Genomic DNA, 16186 nt, shown 5'->3' on the forward strand with positions numbered 1-16186 from the left:
CCAACACCCGAAAAATGCACTTGTGGCGCGGCGCACCCTAACACACACACACACACACACACACACACACATGCAGACGTCTCATTGGCCCATTTTTGAGAGAGCGAGCACTCTCAATTGGCAGCCAAGTCTCATTCGGGAAAATGACAACGGACGCAATGTTGCACCCATTTCAAAAAACAATTTCCTTTGAACTCAATGAAATGTAGTGGGTCCAAAGTGGAGGCCATCTTGGTAGGGGCCACTTTTCATCCAAATTGGAAGGAGGCCGTTTTTTTACAACGCTAGCTTTTATCGAGCCGCCACTCGTCTTGATACGGGCGCAACATTGGCTTTCTCTCGAGGTGCCGATTGTCGACTCTCTAGCGTCCCGCGCCATTTAGAATGCGGCGGCGGGTATTTCTGCCTCATGGACTCCTTCTTTTTCCTCTGTGTCGACGGAGAGGACGGCATTTGATGCCACATGATGAATGCCGGACGCCGTAGGATTGGAATGTTTTTTTTTCTTTCTAGGTCCCGGCATTGATTTCCTCCCCGTTCTGTCTTCTTTTCCCTGTCTTTTTCCTTTGGTCTCGTCTTCTTTGTTTGTTGTCTGTCGTCCATTTGTCCGTCTGTCCAGTCGGCGGCGTTTCTGTCGGCTCGCCTCTTAATGTCTCTTTTCCTCTACGTGGTCCTCTACAAACTCGTGAGCGCGTGAGCTAACGTCCATAGCAGCCTGGCGCCCTCCGTCCGTCCCTCCGTCCGTCCCTCCCTCCCTCCCTCCTTCCGTCCGTCCCTCCGTTACAGATCGAAAGACGCAACGTCATTATATTCCCTCCATTTGTGTTTTTTATTTTTGGGGTTTACTGACCTTCCCTTTGTTGTCATTCTCCACATTTTTGTGTTTCTTTTTTTTTTTCCCCTGTCGCATGTTGACGTGTCACCTTCACTAACAATAAAATTTGTCACCATAGAAACGGCACCCTCTACTTCATCTGTCTGTCACGTGCGTGTGTGTGTGTGTTTACATGACCATCATTGCCCACCAAGTTGTTTTGTTCCTGAAATGCTTGTTTTTTTGCAATAGCCCGCTTCCCAAGTACCCCCCCCCCCCAATCCAATTTAATCACAGACGTTTTCGAAGCGTTTAGTTAAAGGCGCGGCCGCCCGAGAGACTGCGGCTCGGATTGGTCGCCAGTCGATCGCGGGGCACGCGTAGAGCGAGCGAGCGAGCGATCAGGTCAAGGCGAGGCGGATGGCGAGAGTCGGCGCCCGTCATGGCTTTGGCGCAGAGGAAGCCATGTTCCTGGAGAGCGTCACGACCACGGTAACCGTCCCCCGTGGGCGTTGGCTTGGTGTGGGCGTGGCCTGCTGTGATTTCCAAGCAATTGGCAGGGATTTTCATTGTTTGAGATGGTTGCGGTGCTGCCGTCGTCGGATGTGCACGACTTTCTTTGCATGCCATCACTTTTTCTGCAAGCCATCTCTCTCTCTCTCTCTCACTCTTTCCTCACTTGCCAGTTTGCTACTAAATTAGCTCCACCTCAGTCTGTGGAGACTAAGCTAGTTTTGTGCGCCCCACCTGAACACGCCTGCTACGGGAGGGAGGGCTTAAACGCAAGCGCCTGCCTGTCAGCCAGCCAGCCACTAACCTTTTTTAAGCAAAACTCTTTTTGAGCCCAACCAAATCCCCATTGGACAAGGATTGGATGTCAAATGAATTGAATTGGACCATTCAAGCATGCCTATCATGGACTATTCTTGATTTCAATTGAGAAAAAGACTTCCACCTGGATTCCTACGCCACCAGACCTGAAGAAAGAGCGGAACGACGGTCATCCAGTAAAAAAAAAAAGAAATGGACAAATGCGGCAGAAGACCTTGTCTAGCCACCAGTAGCCCAATGGCCCCCTGACCTTTGAAACCTTCCACCTCGGAAGAAAGTCAGCCGGAAAGCCGGCAGAGGACGGAAAGCTTGGGCTTTGGCTTTCTTTGGCGTGTCTCGCCGCGCCTGCCGTCTTGCCCCGGCACCGCGCGTGCCGGCTCCGGCTTTTCGCCGCCGCTGACCACGACCCGGCTGACTTTGCCCTTTTTGTTTGTTCCACCACAGGAGGACGGAGGCGGCCGGGCGGCCAACGGCGTGGCGGCCGGGGAGGAGGAGGAGGAGGACGGTGGCAGCCCCGCCGGCTCGCCCCGCGAGGCCAAAACGGGGGGCCAGGCGGCCACGCTGCCCGTCAAGGGCACGCGGGAGGCGGCCAACTCTCAGATGGACGGCTTCCTGCACCGCAAGCACGAGTGGGAAGGACACAACAAGAAGGCCTCCAGCAGGTGCCAACCCTTAAAAGGGGAGGGGCATTTTATTTAGTTGGACATGGTTCATGCTTTTCTTTGTGGCGGCGGCGGCAGGTCTTGGCACCACGTCTTTTGCGTGCTGAACCGCCAGGAGCTGGGCTTCTACAAGGACGCCAAGAGCGCGGCGCAAGGGGCGCCGTACCACGGCGAGATCCCCGTGGGCCTGCGCGACGCCGACTGTCAGGTGGCGCTGGGCTACAAGAAGAAGAAGCACGTCTTCAAGCTCAAGTGGGTGGCCGCCATGGCCGTGGGAGCGGGTGCCGTGGGAGCGGGTGCCGTGGGAGCGGGTGCCGTGGGAGCGGGTGCCGTGGGAGCGGGTGCCGTGGGACTACGTGGGCTAACGCTTTTTGTGCTCCCCGCAGGGTCACCGACGGCAACGAGTATCTCTTCCAAGCCAAAGACGACGTAAGTGCTCGCCTTCCTCTTAAATTCCATGCAGACCATGCTTTAAGAAACAAACCAATACCAATGGGTATCCCATAGTTTGTCACGGGCCGGCCCGCCAGGTTTATAAAATGTTGGAAACTTTTCACCAACTGTGTTTTTTTTCCCCCCCTCTTCTTTTCTGTCCACGCAGGACGAGATGAACTCGTGGATCTCGGTCATCTCGGCGGCCATCTCGGGCGAGAAGGGCGAGGTGACGCCGAGCGGGCACAGCACCCCGGCGCCCACGGCCGCCACCGCCGCCGCCCGCGCCCACACCATGCCGCCGTCCGCCTCGTCCGAGGCCACGGCGGCCGAGTCCAGCCCGGGCAAGCGCGACAAAGACAAAGAAAAACGCTTCAGTCTCTTCAGCAAGAAGAAGTAAAAAATCCCTTCCTTCCTTCCCGCCCGCCCGCCCGCCCGCCCTTTTGTCTGTCCGCCCGTTTGTGCGTCCACCGAGCGAGCCGACTTGTCTTTTCCCTTCCCCCCTTTTTCCCCCCGTCCCTTTTGCGTCACGTGGCTTGGCGCGGCGTCGCCGCCCCGCCCGGCCCGGTTTCCGGGGCCGCTCGGCCTCTTCCGCTCGGAGGGGACACGCCGACTTTAGTTTGGTGAAACTTTGGTCCTTCCCTTCTGGGAGCCTACGGCGTCCGCCCTGTGCCTAACCATCGTCCGCTCGGGCTCGGCCCGTTGTCCCTCTGTCCGTTTGCTTTAGAGCCACTTTACCGTTGCGCGTGCGCCTTTAGTCTCGCTTTAACCGACTTTCCGCTCAACTGGTTCCAAGCAATCCCATTTGAACGGAGAGCCTCCCCATCCGCATAAATTGGATATATCTTTTTTTTGTCAATAGGAGAGTACGTTCAAAATAGCGAAATGTAAAAAGCTCAAACGCCACCCGTTGTTACGCTAGCCGTCACGGGGAGTTAAGTCACACGCCCCTTTTTTTTTGGCCTCCCGATGGCCATTCTCAAGCCATCCCAAAGTCTTTCCTTTAACACTAGCAAATTTGTCCCCGCTCACTGGTCATCCCGGCCCGATACAAGTTTTCTTTTTGTGCCACGACGCCGACCACCGTTTCATTTTGGAGGGCCAAAACCATCCGAGTGGAATTGCCCGTGAACGCCGCCGCCGCCGCCGCGATCCACACGGAGACCAAAAGTTTGTTTGGCCGGCACAATTGTACTCTTTGCATGGACAATTATTTAATCCAGGTTGGGTCCAAATTGCAATCCGGGCTCAGTCCCGGTCCGGCAGGTTGATTGGCGTTTGGTCGGCTCTCGCTTATAGGCGGCTGTACAAGTTGTGTATAAGAACAAAATAGCCCTCGGAAATATGTATTCTCAATGCTACTACTCTGCGCGCTGGGCTGGGCTGGACTGGACTGGGTTGGGTCCAATCCCTGTTTTAGTCCAAATAGCATCCGGGTTTGAAGCCGCTTTAGTCCAGATGTAATCATTATTTAGTCCGGGTTGGACGTGAATTCCTGAATGTGTACAAGTTGTGTATAAGACAAACTAACGTGGCGTCTGGTCGCTTCTACTAATCCGCTCGCTGGACTTGAAACTTTTGTCAATGGAGGCCCAGGGAAGAAAGGGAGGAACGTAAAGGGCACGCCGCCGGCCTCCCCAAACTAAAACTCCTGGTCCTCGTCGCCTTGGAAACATTCGAGTCGCTTGCTTGGCGCTTTTTTCATGGTGGCTTGCTTTTTCTTTGCCTCCTCCTTTCTTTCTTTCTTTCTTTCTTTTCATTTCAATACCCTGCCTGGAAAGTCCAGCAGTCTCCGGCTTTGGGCAGGGTCTGCGCTCCTGTGCCGCATCTCACTCTTTTTCTGTTTTGTTTTTTTACGGAGAGGGGCTTCTTTTGTGCGCACCTGCGCGTCGCGGTCACCGTCCGTCACTGTAGTCATCGACGCCTTTAGTTGGTCCCACTCCATGGATGACGCCGCCACGTCTTTGGGGTGAGGGGGGTCACTGCTAGTTGGAAGTGCACCTGTAGACTTGCCCCTCCCTCCCTCGCCCTCTCTTTTCTCTTACATAAATGCAAAAAGCCATTAAAATGCTTTTAAAACATGCTCAATTCCTGTGTGTTTCTTGCGACTGTATTTGGGGGCTTTTCAGCAAGTTTCACAGGATACGACGTAGTCCAATTGATGATTCTAAATAGATCTTTGTGCGATGAGTTCTCCGCTCCTGTAGTCCATGGGCGGACGACGGCGAGACTCCATATCCCACAATGCAGCGAGGGTAAACAAACGCACCAGGTTGGCTGTCGTTAATTATGTTTATTTTTATGACGTGAGTATCAAAGCGACGTGAGACGCGCAACGTACCGTTGCTCTTTTCCACTTATTTTCACAAAGTTTGCCGGTTGCCGAACGAAAGAGCGGAAACCAAGACGAATGGAAGAGAGCGGACTGATATCCAACTCTGTTCCCATTTGGGCTACCGCGGTGGAATATCCGACGTCGACGCCGGCGCCGCCTACACGTGAGTACTGAGCGTTGTTTATCCGGCTCTATGGCTCACCGTCGCGTAGCGTGACTTTTCGTTTGGTTTCGATGTTCGTCGACGGTGTTGGGATTCTCTTGTAGCGCGAGGTGCCGCCTGTCAACTATAAACGATCTCCGGCGTCGGCTAAATAGTTAGGAGGCTCGTCGGTCCGCTCGTTTTCCCACTTGCTAGCCAGTCTGCTAGCTAACTCGCTAGCCATCGGCCGGCGCACTTGTTATGAAAACTCTGGAAAGTCCGGACATGAACTCGCTGGTGCAGAGGATCGCCCGGCAGGCGCTCGTCACCTTCCGCCGACCGTCGCCGTCTCCGACGACGCCTTGCTCGTTCCCCGACCATCACAAGCAGCTTCTGGGCCTGATGAGCCAGGTACGGGGCGCCGACCTGAAGTTGCTGCCGCCCGCCTCGCCCCCTCCCCGTGGCGCCCCCCCGGTCACCTACATGCACATCTGCGAGACGGAGCACTTTAGCATGGGTGTGTTCCTACTCAAGAGCGGCGCTCGCATCCCCCTGCACGACCACCCGGGCATGCACGGCCTACTCAAGGTGCTCTACGGGAAGGTGCGGGTCAGCTGCTTCGACCGGCCGCACGCCGGCGAGGAAGAGAGGCCACGGTTGGGCGCCCTGCACCGCTCGGTGCTGCGCTCCAGCGCCGAAGTCACGGACGCCAGCGAGCCTTGCGTGCTGACGCCCGAGCGGGACAACCTGCACCAGATCGACGCCGTGGACGGGCCCGCCGCCTTCCTCGACGTCCTGGCGCCGCCCTACGACCCCGAGGACGGGCGCGACTGCCACTATTTCCGGGTCCTGCAGGAGGCCGAGGCTCGAGAGCAGCCCGACCGCGGGGTCTTGCTGATGGAGATCGCGCAGCCCGTGTCCTTCTGGTGCGGGACCGAACCCTACCCGGGCCCCGGGGTGCGCCTCTGATGCCGCCGGTGGCCCGGGGAATCCCCGACGTCGCCGGAGAGGACCGACGGGGCCGTCACCACAAACGTTTCAATTTCGGAAACGACAATGCGTTTAAAGACATCCGTGTGATTCCTAATAAACTTGCTCTCATCGCCTGTCCATTGACTTTTTTTCTCTTATTTTTGACCTTCACTATTTCGCCCTTTTTTTCCTCCATAAACCGTAAGCTTTTTTTGTAAGGGGGGAAAAAAAAACATTTATTTTCAAATGGGTCCACTAGTCGGGAGGAGCCTCCCCGGCGGCGTCAAAGTCCAGCCAATGACGCAATTGGAGCGTGGCACGGTGTCAGGGGCCGTGACCGCCGGCCTCTTTGGCCGCCCTCAGGTGAATCTTGAGGTGTCGGCGGCGCTCGTCGCTGCGCGCAAAGCTCCTGCCGCAGGTGTCGCAGGCGAAGGGCTTCTCGCCCGTGTGCGTGCGCACGTGCGTGGCCAGGTGGTCGCTGCGGCCAAAGGCCCGCGCGCAGATGCGGCACTGGAAGGGCTTGTGGCCCGTGTGGATGCGCAGGTGGCGGCTCAGCTCGTCGGAGCGCGAGAAGCGCCGCTCGCAGCTCTGGGCCGGGCAGGCGTACGGACGCTGGTGCACCGGCGTCTTGCTGGGCCGGCACGGGTACTTGCGTGGACGCAGGATGGGCCTGACGGGGGGGGGGGGGGGGGGGGCAAAAAAAAAAGACAATTCAAATGGAAGACAAATTGCGTGGCAAAATGAATTGCTCCAACCACGGCTCTCCCATGGAATGCCATGGAGCAAGTGCGCATTTGTCCAATTTGTGGCTAACCGTAACTGTCGATGGTATTGTGTTGTCCACCCGTTGTTCATGTGACTCTCTTTTGCCAGACTGTTGAACCGGAGGTGGTCGTACCTTAGCGGGAGGTCCTGCTGTCCCGGGAAGGCGGCCACCGGCGGTCCGTCGGAGGGAGGCAATGGCGGCGGCGGAGGAGGAAGAGGAGGAGGAGGGGGAGCGGCCAAGGTAAAATTCCGGATGGTATCCAGCGGGGTCAGCGGCGGCCCCCCGCGCAGCGAGTCCAAGGCGTACGCCGCCACCGACTTGCGGTCCGCAAAGGCGGCCTGGGGCGCGTAGGCCCCGTAGTCCAGCGCCATAGGTGCTTTGGGCGCGCCGTTGTACGGGGGGGCCGACGCCGCGTGAGCGTGATAGGGCGCGCCCAGGTACGTGCCGCCGCCGCCGGCCTCCTGGTACACGTCGTACGGGGCCGGGTGGAGGTGCGCGTAGGGTGGGGCCGCCGCCGCCACCGCGTGCCCGTAAGGAGGAGGCGCCGCGTACATGTGGCCCGCGTCGGGCTGCCCGTGCGCCATGCGCGGGGAGTCGCCGTGGGCAGCGTTGGGCCAGTCCACGCTTTGGTGGAGGGGCGGCAGACGGGATGATGGGTGGGTGCCCCCTTCCCTCCGTCTTAAGCTGCTTTGGAAACAGAGATAACATACCTTCACCTGCCAATCGGACGCTTGCGTGTGTGTGTGTGTGAGACCAGCTACCACCACCACCAATTGGAAAAAGAGCGCCCATGGTTTGTCCTCCTCATTCCGCTACGGCCACGTTTGCACTACGAACCTCCCCCAAAGCTACTTTTTGGTTTAGCCACTGGTTTTGGAAGGACACGTCGGGCCGCTCTTTGGAACGCCCACGCCTCCAAAAATGCGGCCGTCGGGCAGGCCGCATTGTGGCCGCCGCCCACCCTTGTCCAGATGGGGGCCGGGCCGGGCCCCGTCCCGGGCATTTATTTTGTCCCTCCCCGGCTCAAAGCCTCCCACGCGCCCAGGCTCGCACGCGAGCAGTGTTTCCCCCCGGGGCCGACGCCCCCGCTCGCACCCTTCGCCCACGCCGCCGGGCCGGGCGAGGGGGTTGGGTTTTGTCTCCCTCGGCCGGGGGTCCGGCCGCTCGGTCGGCCGCGCCGTGCCGATTAATCATCTGTCGGGGCCGCCTTTGGGAAATACGCAGCTTTGTCCGTCCGACAGAGGGCCAAAGACGTCCCGTCCGTGGTGTTGGCCTCCGACTATTTCCTTACGCCGTGACGTGGATACTTTTCCAATTGTATTTTGTCACCCTGACGTGATTGGGCGCCACCGCTCCCACCAATGGCGGGCGCTCGATAAATAGCCGTCGCCGCCAGTGGTATAAAAGAATGATTTGAAGGTGGGCTCGAGCCCCATTTAAATTTGGGAGGGGTCGCCCCCACCCATATGGCCGCCGTGAGACCGATCTTTTTCTTTCGTGCTGGATTGGGTCACGATGGCAGCATCGAAAAATGTGTGTTTGTTTTTAGTGCCGGGACCTCCCGCTTCGCGGCCGTAAACTTGGTGAGAGACCTTCCCTTTTTTTTTTTGTTTGGTGTCTGGCAAAAGCATATCAAATATGATATTTTTATAAAATGAGTGTAAAGTGAAAAGATGAGTCCAAAGTTGTTTGAAATCCCCTTTAAAGAATTTGTCCACTCAATTGAAACCATTTGACTTTCCCACCAATATTTCAAATGATTTGGGACTTTTTTCTTTTGGAAGATGTTTAGCTTTCTTTTGTTTGCATCCCCCCACCCCATTTCCCCCCTCCCCTTTCAAATAGGAGCTGCTAAAAATGTCACCGGCCGACGGCAGAGTTTGCTCATGCGATGAACGGCGCCGAGAAAGACGGGCAAAGCGCGGAGAAAGTCACGGGGGAAGCCACAAAGACACCACCACGAGAACGGACCAAAAGACACACGTCTGTCAAGTTTGGACGCGCCGCCAAGCCACCGCGGCCAAACGCCAGACAACACTCACCTTCGGGGGCCAAGGACGGGCGCTCCGGGTCCGGCTGGGACCGGTCCGGCCGAAGACAAAGAAGAGGACGACGACGGCGGTCCGGGAGCTCCTTTGCCGGCCGGCGCCACAAGAGAGAAGCGAGATGAGATGAGGGCGGCCCCAATGGAGCAAAGTTGCCGGTCATCGTCGCCCGGGTCCGAGTGGGCTGTGGCCACAAAGGAGGAGGGATGAAGAGGAGGAGGAGGGGCGGCGGCGGCGGCGGCGGCGACCACGACAGCCAGCGCAATCCCATTCTTCCAACGCCCTCGCCGTCAAGAAATCGGGTGGACTGGAAAAGCGCCGATTTTGATAAGGTATTTCTATTCCTCTTTATTTGGCCCACGTGGTCATGGGCAGCTTCATTTCTCTAAATTTGTCCACTTTGTCCACCCAAAAGTCCAAAAGAGCCTACAGCTGACCCAAAAAAGAAGTGTAGAAAATCCCTTATGGTTGTACACTGGGCTTTTTAATCACCTTATTATGCTCAGGTATTGCTCAATAGTTCTATTTTCTTTCAAAAAATAACACCTATAGTAATGAGTTTATTTTCTTTAAACAATGACCATGTATAGTAAGGTCTTTGTTGTAAAAAAAAAAAGACCATGTAGTGTAGGGCTTTTTATTGTAAAAAAAAAAGACTATTGAAAAGCTATGATTGTATAAAAAAAATGAGCAAGTATAAATTAATCAATCTTCTTGTCCCTCTTTTTATCAGCTGTCTGTCGTTGGGCCAAAGGCAGTTGACGCTGGAGACAGGTCGCCAGTCTGTAATAGAACAAACGGAGACAAACAACCATCACAATCCTACACCATTAAGTGACATTATAGTCAATATTTTGTCTTAACAAAGACCGTGTATAGTAAGGCGTTTATTTCTTAAAACGACATAATATAGTAAGCCCTTTTACTTCAAAAGACGACATAATATAGTAAGGCTTTTTACTTCAAAAAACGACATAGTATAGTAAGGCTTTTTTATCACAAAAAAAACGACATAGTATAGTAAGTCTGTTTATCGCAAAAAACAACATAGTATAGTAAGGCTTTTTTTTTCGCAAAAAAACGACATAGTGTAGTAAGGCTTTTTATAGCCAAAAACGACATAGTATAGTAAGGCTTTTTATCGCCAAAAAATGACATAGTATAGTAAGGCTTTTTTTTCGCAAAAAAACGTCATAGTATAGTAAGGCTTTTTAACGCCAAAAACGACATAGTATAGTAAGGCTTTTTTCTTCAAAAAAAAACGACATAGTATAGTAAGGCTTTTTATCGCAAAAAAACCGACATTGTATAGTAAGGCTTTTTATCGCAAAAAAATGACATAGTATAGTAAAGCTTTTTATCGCAAAAAAAACGACATAGTATAGTAAGGCTTTTTTATCGCAAAAAAACGACATAGTATAGTAAGGCTTTTTACTTCAAAAAACGACATAGTATAGTAAGGCTTTTTATCGCAAAAAAACGACATAGTATAGTAAGGCTTTTTTATCGCAAAAAACGACATAGTATAGTAAGGCTGTTTTATCGCAAAAAAACGACATAGTATAGTAAGGCTTTTTGATTCAAAAAATGACATAGTATAGTAAGGCTTTTTCTTAAAAAAAGCGACATAGTATAGTAAGGCTTTTTTTTATTCAAAAAACGACATAGTATAGTAAGGCTTTTTTATTCAAAAAACGACATAGTATAGTAAGGCTTTTTTATTCAAAAAACGACAGTATAGTAAGGCTTTTTTATTCAAAAAACGACATAGTATAGTAAGGCTTTTTTATCGCCATAAAACGACATAGTATAGTAAGGCTTTTTGATTCAAAAAATGACATAGTATACTAAGGCTTTTTCTTAAAAAAAACGACATAGTATAGTAAGGCTTTTTTATTCAAAAAACGACATACTATAGTAAGGCTTTTTTATTCAAAAAACGTCATAGTATAGTAAGGCTTTTTTATTCAAAAAACGACATAGTATAGTAAGGCTTTTTTCTTCGAAAAAACGACATAGTATAGTAAGGCTTTTTTCTTCGAAAAAATGACATAGTATAGTAAGGCTGTTTTATCGCAAAAAAACGACATAGTATAGTAAGGCTTTTTACTTCAAAAAACGACATAGTATAGTAAGGCTTTTTTATCGAAAAAAAAACGACATAGTATAGTAAGGCTTTTTACTTCAAAAAACGACATAGTATAGTAAGGCTTTTTTATCGCAAAAAAACGACAGTATAGTAAGGCTTTTTATTGCAAAAAAACAACATAGTATAGTAAGGCTTTTTACTTCAAAAAACGACATAGTATAGTAAGGCTTTTTTATCGAAAAAAAACGACATAGTATAGTAAGGCTTTTTACTTCAAAAAACGACATAGTATAGTAAGGCTTTTTTATTCAAAAAACGACATAGTATAGTAAGGCTTTTTTATCGCAAAAAAAGACATAGTATAGTAAGGCTTTTTTATCGCAAAAAAACGACATAGTATAGTAAGGCTTTTTGATTCAAAAAATGACATAGTATAGTAAGGCTTTTTCTTAAAAAAAACGACATAGTATAGTAAGGCTTTTTACTTCAAAAAACGACATAGTATAGTAAGGCTTTTTATCGCAAAAAAACGACATAGTATAGTAAGGCTTTTTTATCGCAAAAAACAACATAGTATAGTAAGGCTGTTTTATCGCAAAAAAACGACATAGTATAGTAAGGCTTTTTACTTCAAAAAACGACATAGTATAGTAAGGCTTTTTTATCAAAAAAAAACGACATAGTATAGTAAGGCTTTTTTATCGCAAAAAAAACGACATACTATAGTAAGGCTTTTTCTTAAAAAAACGACATAGTATAGTAAGGCTTTTTTATTCAAAAAACGACATAGTATAGTAAGGCTTTTTTATCGAAAAAAAACGACATAGTATAGTAAGGCTTTTTACTTCAAAAAACGACATAGTATAGTAAGGCTTTTTATCGCAAAAAAACGACATAGTATAGTAAGGCTTTTTTATCGCAAAAAACAACATAGTATAGTAAGGCTGTTTTATCGCAAAAAAACGACATAGTATAGTAAGGCTTTTTACTTCAAAAAACGACATAGTATAGTAAGGCTTTTTTATCAAAAAAAAACGACATAGTATAGTAAGGCTTTTTTATCGCAAAAAAACGACATACTATAGTAAGGCTTTTTCTTAAAAAAACGACATAGTATAGTAAGGCTTTTTTATTCAAAAAACGACATAGTATAGTAAGGCTTTTTTATTCAAAAAACGACATAGTATAGTAAGGCTTTTTTATCGCAAAAAAACGACAGTATAGTAAGGCTTTTTATTGCAAAAAAACGACATAGTATAGTAAGGCTTTTTACTTCAAAAAACGACATAGTATAGTAAGCTTTTTTATCGAAAAAAAACGACATAGTATAGTAAGGCTTTTTACTTCAAAAAACGACATAGTATAGTAAGGCTTTTTTATCGCAAAAAAACGACAGTATAGTAAGGCTTTTTATTGCAAAAAAACAACATAGTATAGTAAGGCTTTTTACTTCAAAAAACGACATAGTATAGTAAGGCTTTTTTATCGAAAAAAAACGACATAGTATAGTAAGGCTTTTTACTTCAAAAAACGACATAGTATAGTAAGGCTTTTTTATTCAAAAAACGACATAGTATAGTAAGGCTTTTTTATCGCAAAAAAAGACATAGTATAGTAAGGCTTTTTTATCGCAAAAAAACGACATAGTATAGTAAGGCTTTTTGATTCAAAAAATGACATAGTATAGTAAGGCTTTTTCTTAAAAAAAACGACATAGTATAGTAAGGCTTTTTACTTCAAAAAACGACATAGTATAGTAAGGCTTTTTATCGCAAAAAAACGACATAGTATAGTAAGGCTTTTTTATCGCAAAAAACAACATAGTATAGTAAGGCTGTTTTATCGCAAAAAAACGACATAGTATAGTAAGGCTTTTTACTTCAAAAAACGACATAGTATAGTAAGGCTTTTTTATCAAAAAAAAACGACATAGTATAGTAAGGCTTTTTTATCGCAAAAAAAACGACATACTATAGTAAGGCTTTTTCTTAAAAAAACGACATAGTATAGTAAGGCTTTTTTATTCAAAAAACGACATAGTATAGTAAGGCTTTTTTATCGAAAAAAAACGACATAGTATAGTAAGGCTTTTTACTTCAAAAAACGACATAGTATAGTAAGGCTTTTTATCGCAAAAAAACGACATAGTATAGTAAGGCTTTTTTCTCGAAAAAAACCCGACATAGTATAGTAAGGCTTTTTATCGCAAAAAAACGACATAGTATAGTAAGGCTTTTTTATCGAAAAAAAACGACATAGTATAGTAAGGCTTTTTTCTTCAAAAAAACGACATAGTATAGTAAGGCTTTTTATCGCAAAAAACGACATAGTATAGTAAGGCTTTTTTATGGCAAAAAAAACGACATAGTAAGGCTTTTATTTCATTTTTTGAAAAATGACCATGTATTATATGTATTCATCCAGGAGTCTCCGGCACCCCAGTGAGCGGAGGCTTCTGACACCATCTTGCTTTGCTGGCGTAGATGTAGGCGGACGACGCCGTCGCCGGATGGCGAATCCACTGGCCGCGGGAGCAGTTGGGACAGATGCACGTGGCCGCCACCGCCTTGGTTCGTCGTGCCAGGTTGGAAACCGTGTGGCCACTGTAACAAAACCAAAAGATGTTGTTGTCATCATGGGCAGTGTTGACAAATCATTGTCTTTGTCTCATGAAAGATGCATTCATTGGACAACGTGGTAGAAGAACAGGAGAAGAACGGGGTGCAGGCCACCCCCGTCAATTGCCACAAACAATACATGTAAAATTGATTTTTTTTAAGTAAAAGGTCAATGATCTTATGTTGGAGATCTTCCTCCTCATTCTTATGTTCTCGTGGTTTGCTCGCCTTTCTAAGCTTACCTAACTTTTCCCACTTGAGGGTAGTATATAGTACTAAGTATGATCTGGGGGTGAAAAGAGACAAAACTACAAATACGACTGCCCTATCTTTTAGAGTGGTGGCCCAGTGGATAAGTCATCAGTTTCCCAATCATTTGGTCTTGGGTTCAAATCCAAGTGTTTGCAAAGATTTTCCCAATATTATTCAGGTAAACGAGAGAGATAAAAGTACAAGTACCACTGCTTACTCTCATGGGGTGGTGGCCTTGTGGCTAAGTCATCAGTCTGCCAACTCAGTGGTCCTGGGTTCAAGTCCCGGTGCCTGCAAAGATTTTCCAAATCTTATTCAGGTAAATGAATGAGATAAGAGTATAAGTATTACTACCTTCTCTCACAGGGTGGTGGCCCAGTGGCTAAGTCATCAGTCTCCCACCTCTATGGTCCTGGGTTCGAATCCCAGTGCATTCAAAGATTTTCCAAATATTATACAGGTAAATGAATGAGATAAGAGTATAAGTATTACTAACTTCTCTCACAGGGTGGTGGCCCAGTGGCTAAGTCATCAGTCTGCCAACTCTGTGGTCCTGGGTTCAATTCCCGGTGCCTGCAAAGATTTTCCCAATATTATTCAGGTAAATGAGAGAGATAAAAGTACAAGTACCACTGCTTACTCTCATGGGGTGGTGGCCCAGTGGCTAAGTCATCAGTCTGCCAACCCTGTGGTCCATGGTTCGAATCCAAGTGCCTGCAAAGATTTTCCAAAATTATTCAGTTAAAAGAATAAGTACAAAATATCTAAGTGTATAAGTATTGAGTGGTGGATGAAGCATTTTGTCCAAAAAATGACTAAGTGTTTCACCCCGTTTCCTGGTATAAAACGTTTCAACACCCATGTATAAGTGGGGCACGAGTTGGTGTAGTGGGTTGCACACTCGCCTTTGCACCGAGAGAACGTGAGTTCGCTTCCCGATGTCGGCGGTTCACTGACCAAGCAAGCGGTCGAGGGTCGGCCGAAGGCCGACCCGAGAACGCCTTTCGCACAGACAGGTCCATCAAGTGTCTTCCGAACTGCCGAAGGCAGTTCGGAATATAACCTTTTGCTGAAAAGTATGACAAAGTGTTTAATAAAAATTAAAAAGTTTTTCTTTTTTTTTTTCTTATTCCATCTACTCACCTACATGGTGTTGTGGTGATCAACCAAATGGCGACAGCGGGAAGCGAACCCGGGTCTCCCCGACCGGAGTCCTGTGCACTAACCCCTGCGCCACCAAGTGGACTACACTTTCCTTGCTCGTCACTTGAAGCTCTCGCCTGCAAATACACAGAAACAACTAAGTGAAAATGTGTCCCGAGCGGGATTCGAACCCGGCTCTCCCAAGCGGGAGTCCGGTGAGTTAACCTCTGCGCTACAATTTGGCTACACTTTCTATGGTTCCCGACTGGGATTTGAACCAAGGCTGCCTACACTGGAGATGAATGAACAATTTTTAACTTCAAGAGGAAAGAAGCCTTACTATATACTATGTCGTTTTTTTTGACGAAAAGAAATCCTTACTATACAATGTCGATTTTCAGAAATAAAAGTCTGACTATACATGGTCGTTTTTAAGAAATAAAAGTGATGTACAATATACATGGTTGTTTAAAGAAAAAAAAAGCCTTACGATTGAAATCGGGGATTTCAGTTCACGATATATACATGTCATCTTTTACGAAAAATCCTTACTAAATATACTATGTGGTTTTTGAGGAGAAAAAAAGCCTTACTATACATGGTTGTTTTTATTTTTAAAAAAGTCCTACTATACTATGTCGTTTAAAAAAATGCCTTACTATACACGGTCATTACCAAAAAATAAATCAATAAATGAAGTCACCAATATTACTGGAGACGGTGTCTTTCTACAATTCGGATTTCGCTTTTATGACAAATGGTCTCTAACGGAATTTCGGAATTTGGAAAAGTCATCATTGAGCCGTCTTCTTTTCTGTCCTTGTGCGCGATCTTTGTAACGATTAAAAAAACACTAAAGGCAACTGTATTTGGGGATATTATGACTGCAAGTGGAACCACGTCTTTAGAGAAGATTGCAATGTAGAAAACGGGAGCATTTCTTACCTTCCTTCTTACCAAAAATCCGCTCACGTCAAAAACAACAACTTCTTGGTGCACTTGTGTCCGTGTCCTTTAACAAACGTGTCTTGGTTTAATTTGACCCAAATGAGGACGTTTAGATTATACGATTGAAAAGCTGAAAA

At 47.9% G+C, this 16186-nt stretch overlaps 4 protein-coding genes across 6 annotated transcripts in view; 3 read left to right on the top strand and 1 right to left on the bottom strand.

Annotated features, from left to right (window-relative positions):
- sptbn1 (spectrin, beta, non-erythrocytic 1) overlaps positions 1 to 4827 on the top strand; it is a 26427-nt gene extending 21600 nt beyond the window's left edge. Inside the window, exons 39-42 of one of the 3 annotated variants that reach the window (XM_077729138.1) lie at positions 2093 to 2307; positions 2386 to 2559; positions 2694 to 2736; positions 2909 to 4827. In XM_077729138.1, coding sequence (XP_077585264.1) covers positions 2093 to 2307; positions 2386 to 2559; positions 2694 to 2736; positions 2909 to 3139 — 663 coding nt within the window. In that variant the 3' untranslated portion in view covers positions 3140 to 4827. Of the gene's footprint in view, positions 1 to 2089; positions 2308 to 2385; positions 2560 to 2693; positions 2737 to 2908 lie in introns of those variants that run through there. The other 2 variants (XM_077729139.1, XM_077729137.1) reach the window with 2 other exon arrangements.
- LOC144205627 (uncharacterized) lies at positions 4687 to 15817 on the top strand. Its single transcript, XM_077730126.1, has 8 exons — positions 4687 to 4708; positions 5051 to 5237; positions 7062 to 7194; positions 8800 to 9331; positions 13513 to 13672; positions 13765 to 13847; positions 14466 to 14559; positions 15139 to 15817. The coding sequence occupies exons 1-4, from the start codon at positions 4687 to 4689 to the stop codon at positions 9127 to 9129; spliced, it is 672 nt and encodes a 223-aa protein (XP_077586252.1). The 3' UTR covers positions 9130 to 9331; positions 13513 to 13672; positions 13765 to 13847; positions 14466 to 14559; positions 15139 to 15817.
- LOC144205076 (2-aminoethanethiol dioxygenase-like) lies at positions 5231 to 6332 on the top strand. The gene has a single exon (XM_077729145.1). It carries the CDS (start codon positions 5478 to 5480, stop codon positions 6183 to 6185), a length of 708 nt encoding a protein of 235 aa, XP_077585271.1. The 5' UTR covers positions 5231 to 5477; the 3' UTR covers positions 6186 to 6332.
- Positions 6513 to 7043, bottom strand: LOC144205563 (early growth response protein 1-like). Its single transcript, XM_077729993.1, has 2 exons — positions 7003 to 7043; positions 6513 to 6858 (listed from the first exon to the last, which is right to left on the bottom strand). The coding sequence occupies exons 1-2, from the start codon at positions 7041 to 7043 to the stop codon at positions 6513 to 6515; spliced, it is 387 nt and encodes a 128-aa protein (XP_077586119.1).
- Positions 15818 to 16186: the final 369 nt, after the last annotated feature.

This window comes from Stigmatopora nigra, chromosome 12 (genome assembly GCF_051989575.1).
Source record: "Stigmatopora nigra isolate UIUO_SnigA chromosome 12, RoL_Snig_1.1, whole genome shotgun sequence".
In the NCBI taxonomy this organism is placed as follows: domain Eukaryota; kingdom Metazoa; phylum Chordata; class Actinopteri; order Syngnathiformes; family Syngnathidae; genus Stigmatopora; species Stigmatopora nigra.

Coding starts and splice junctions, on each gene's coding strand:
- LOC144205627 (XM_077730126.1), top strand. CDS start 4,687: ATGACGCCGCCACGTCTTTGGG. Junction 4,709..5,050: donor GACGCCGCCACGTCTTTGGG/GTGAGGGGGGTC, acceptor TTATGACGTGAG/TATCAAAGCGACGTGAGACG. Junction 7,195..8,799: donor GAGGAGGGGGAGCGGCCAAG/GTAAAATTCCGG, acceptor CCTTTCAAATAG/GAGCTGCTAAAAATGTCACC.
- LOC144205076 (XM_077729145.1), top strand. CDS start 5,478: ATGAAAACTCTGGAAAGTCCGGACATGAACTCGCTGGTGCAGAGGATC.
- LOC144205563 (XM_077729993.1), bottom strand. CDS start 7,043: ATGAACAACGGGTGGACAACACAATACCATCGACAGTTACG. Junction 6,859..7,002: donor CAATACCATCGACAGTTACG/GTTAGCCACAAA, acceptor CCCCCCCGTCAG/GCCCATCCTGCGTCCACGCA.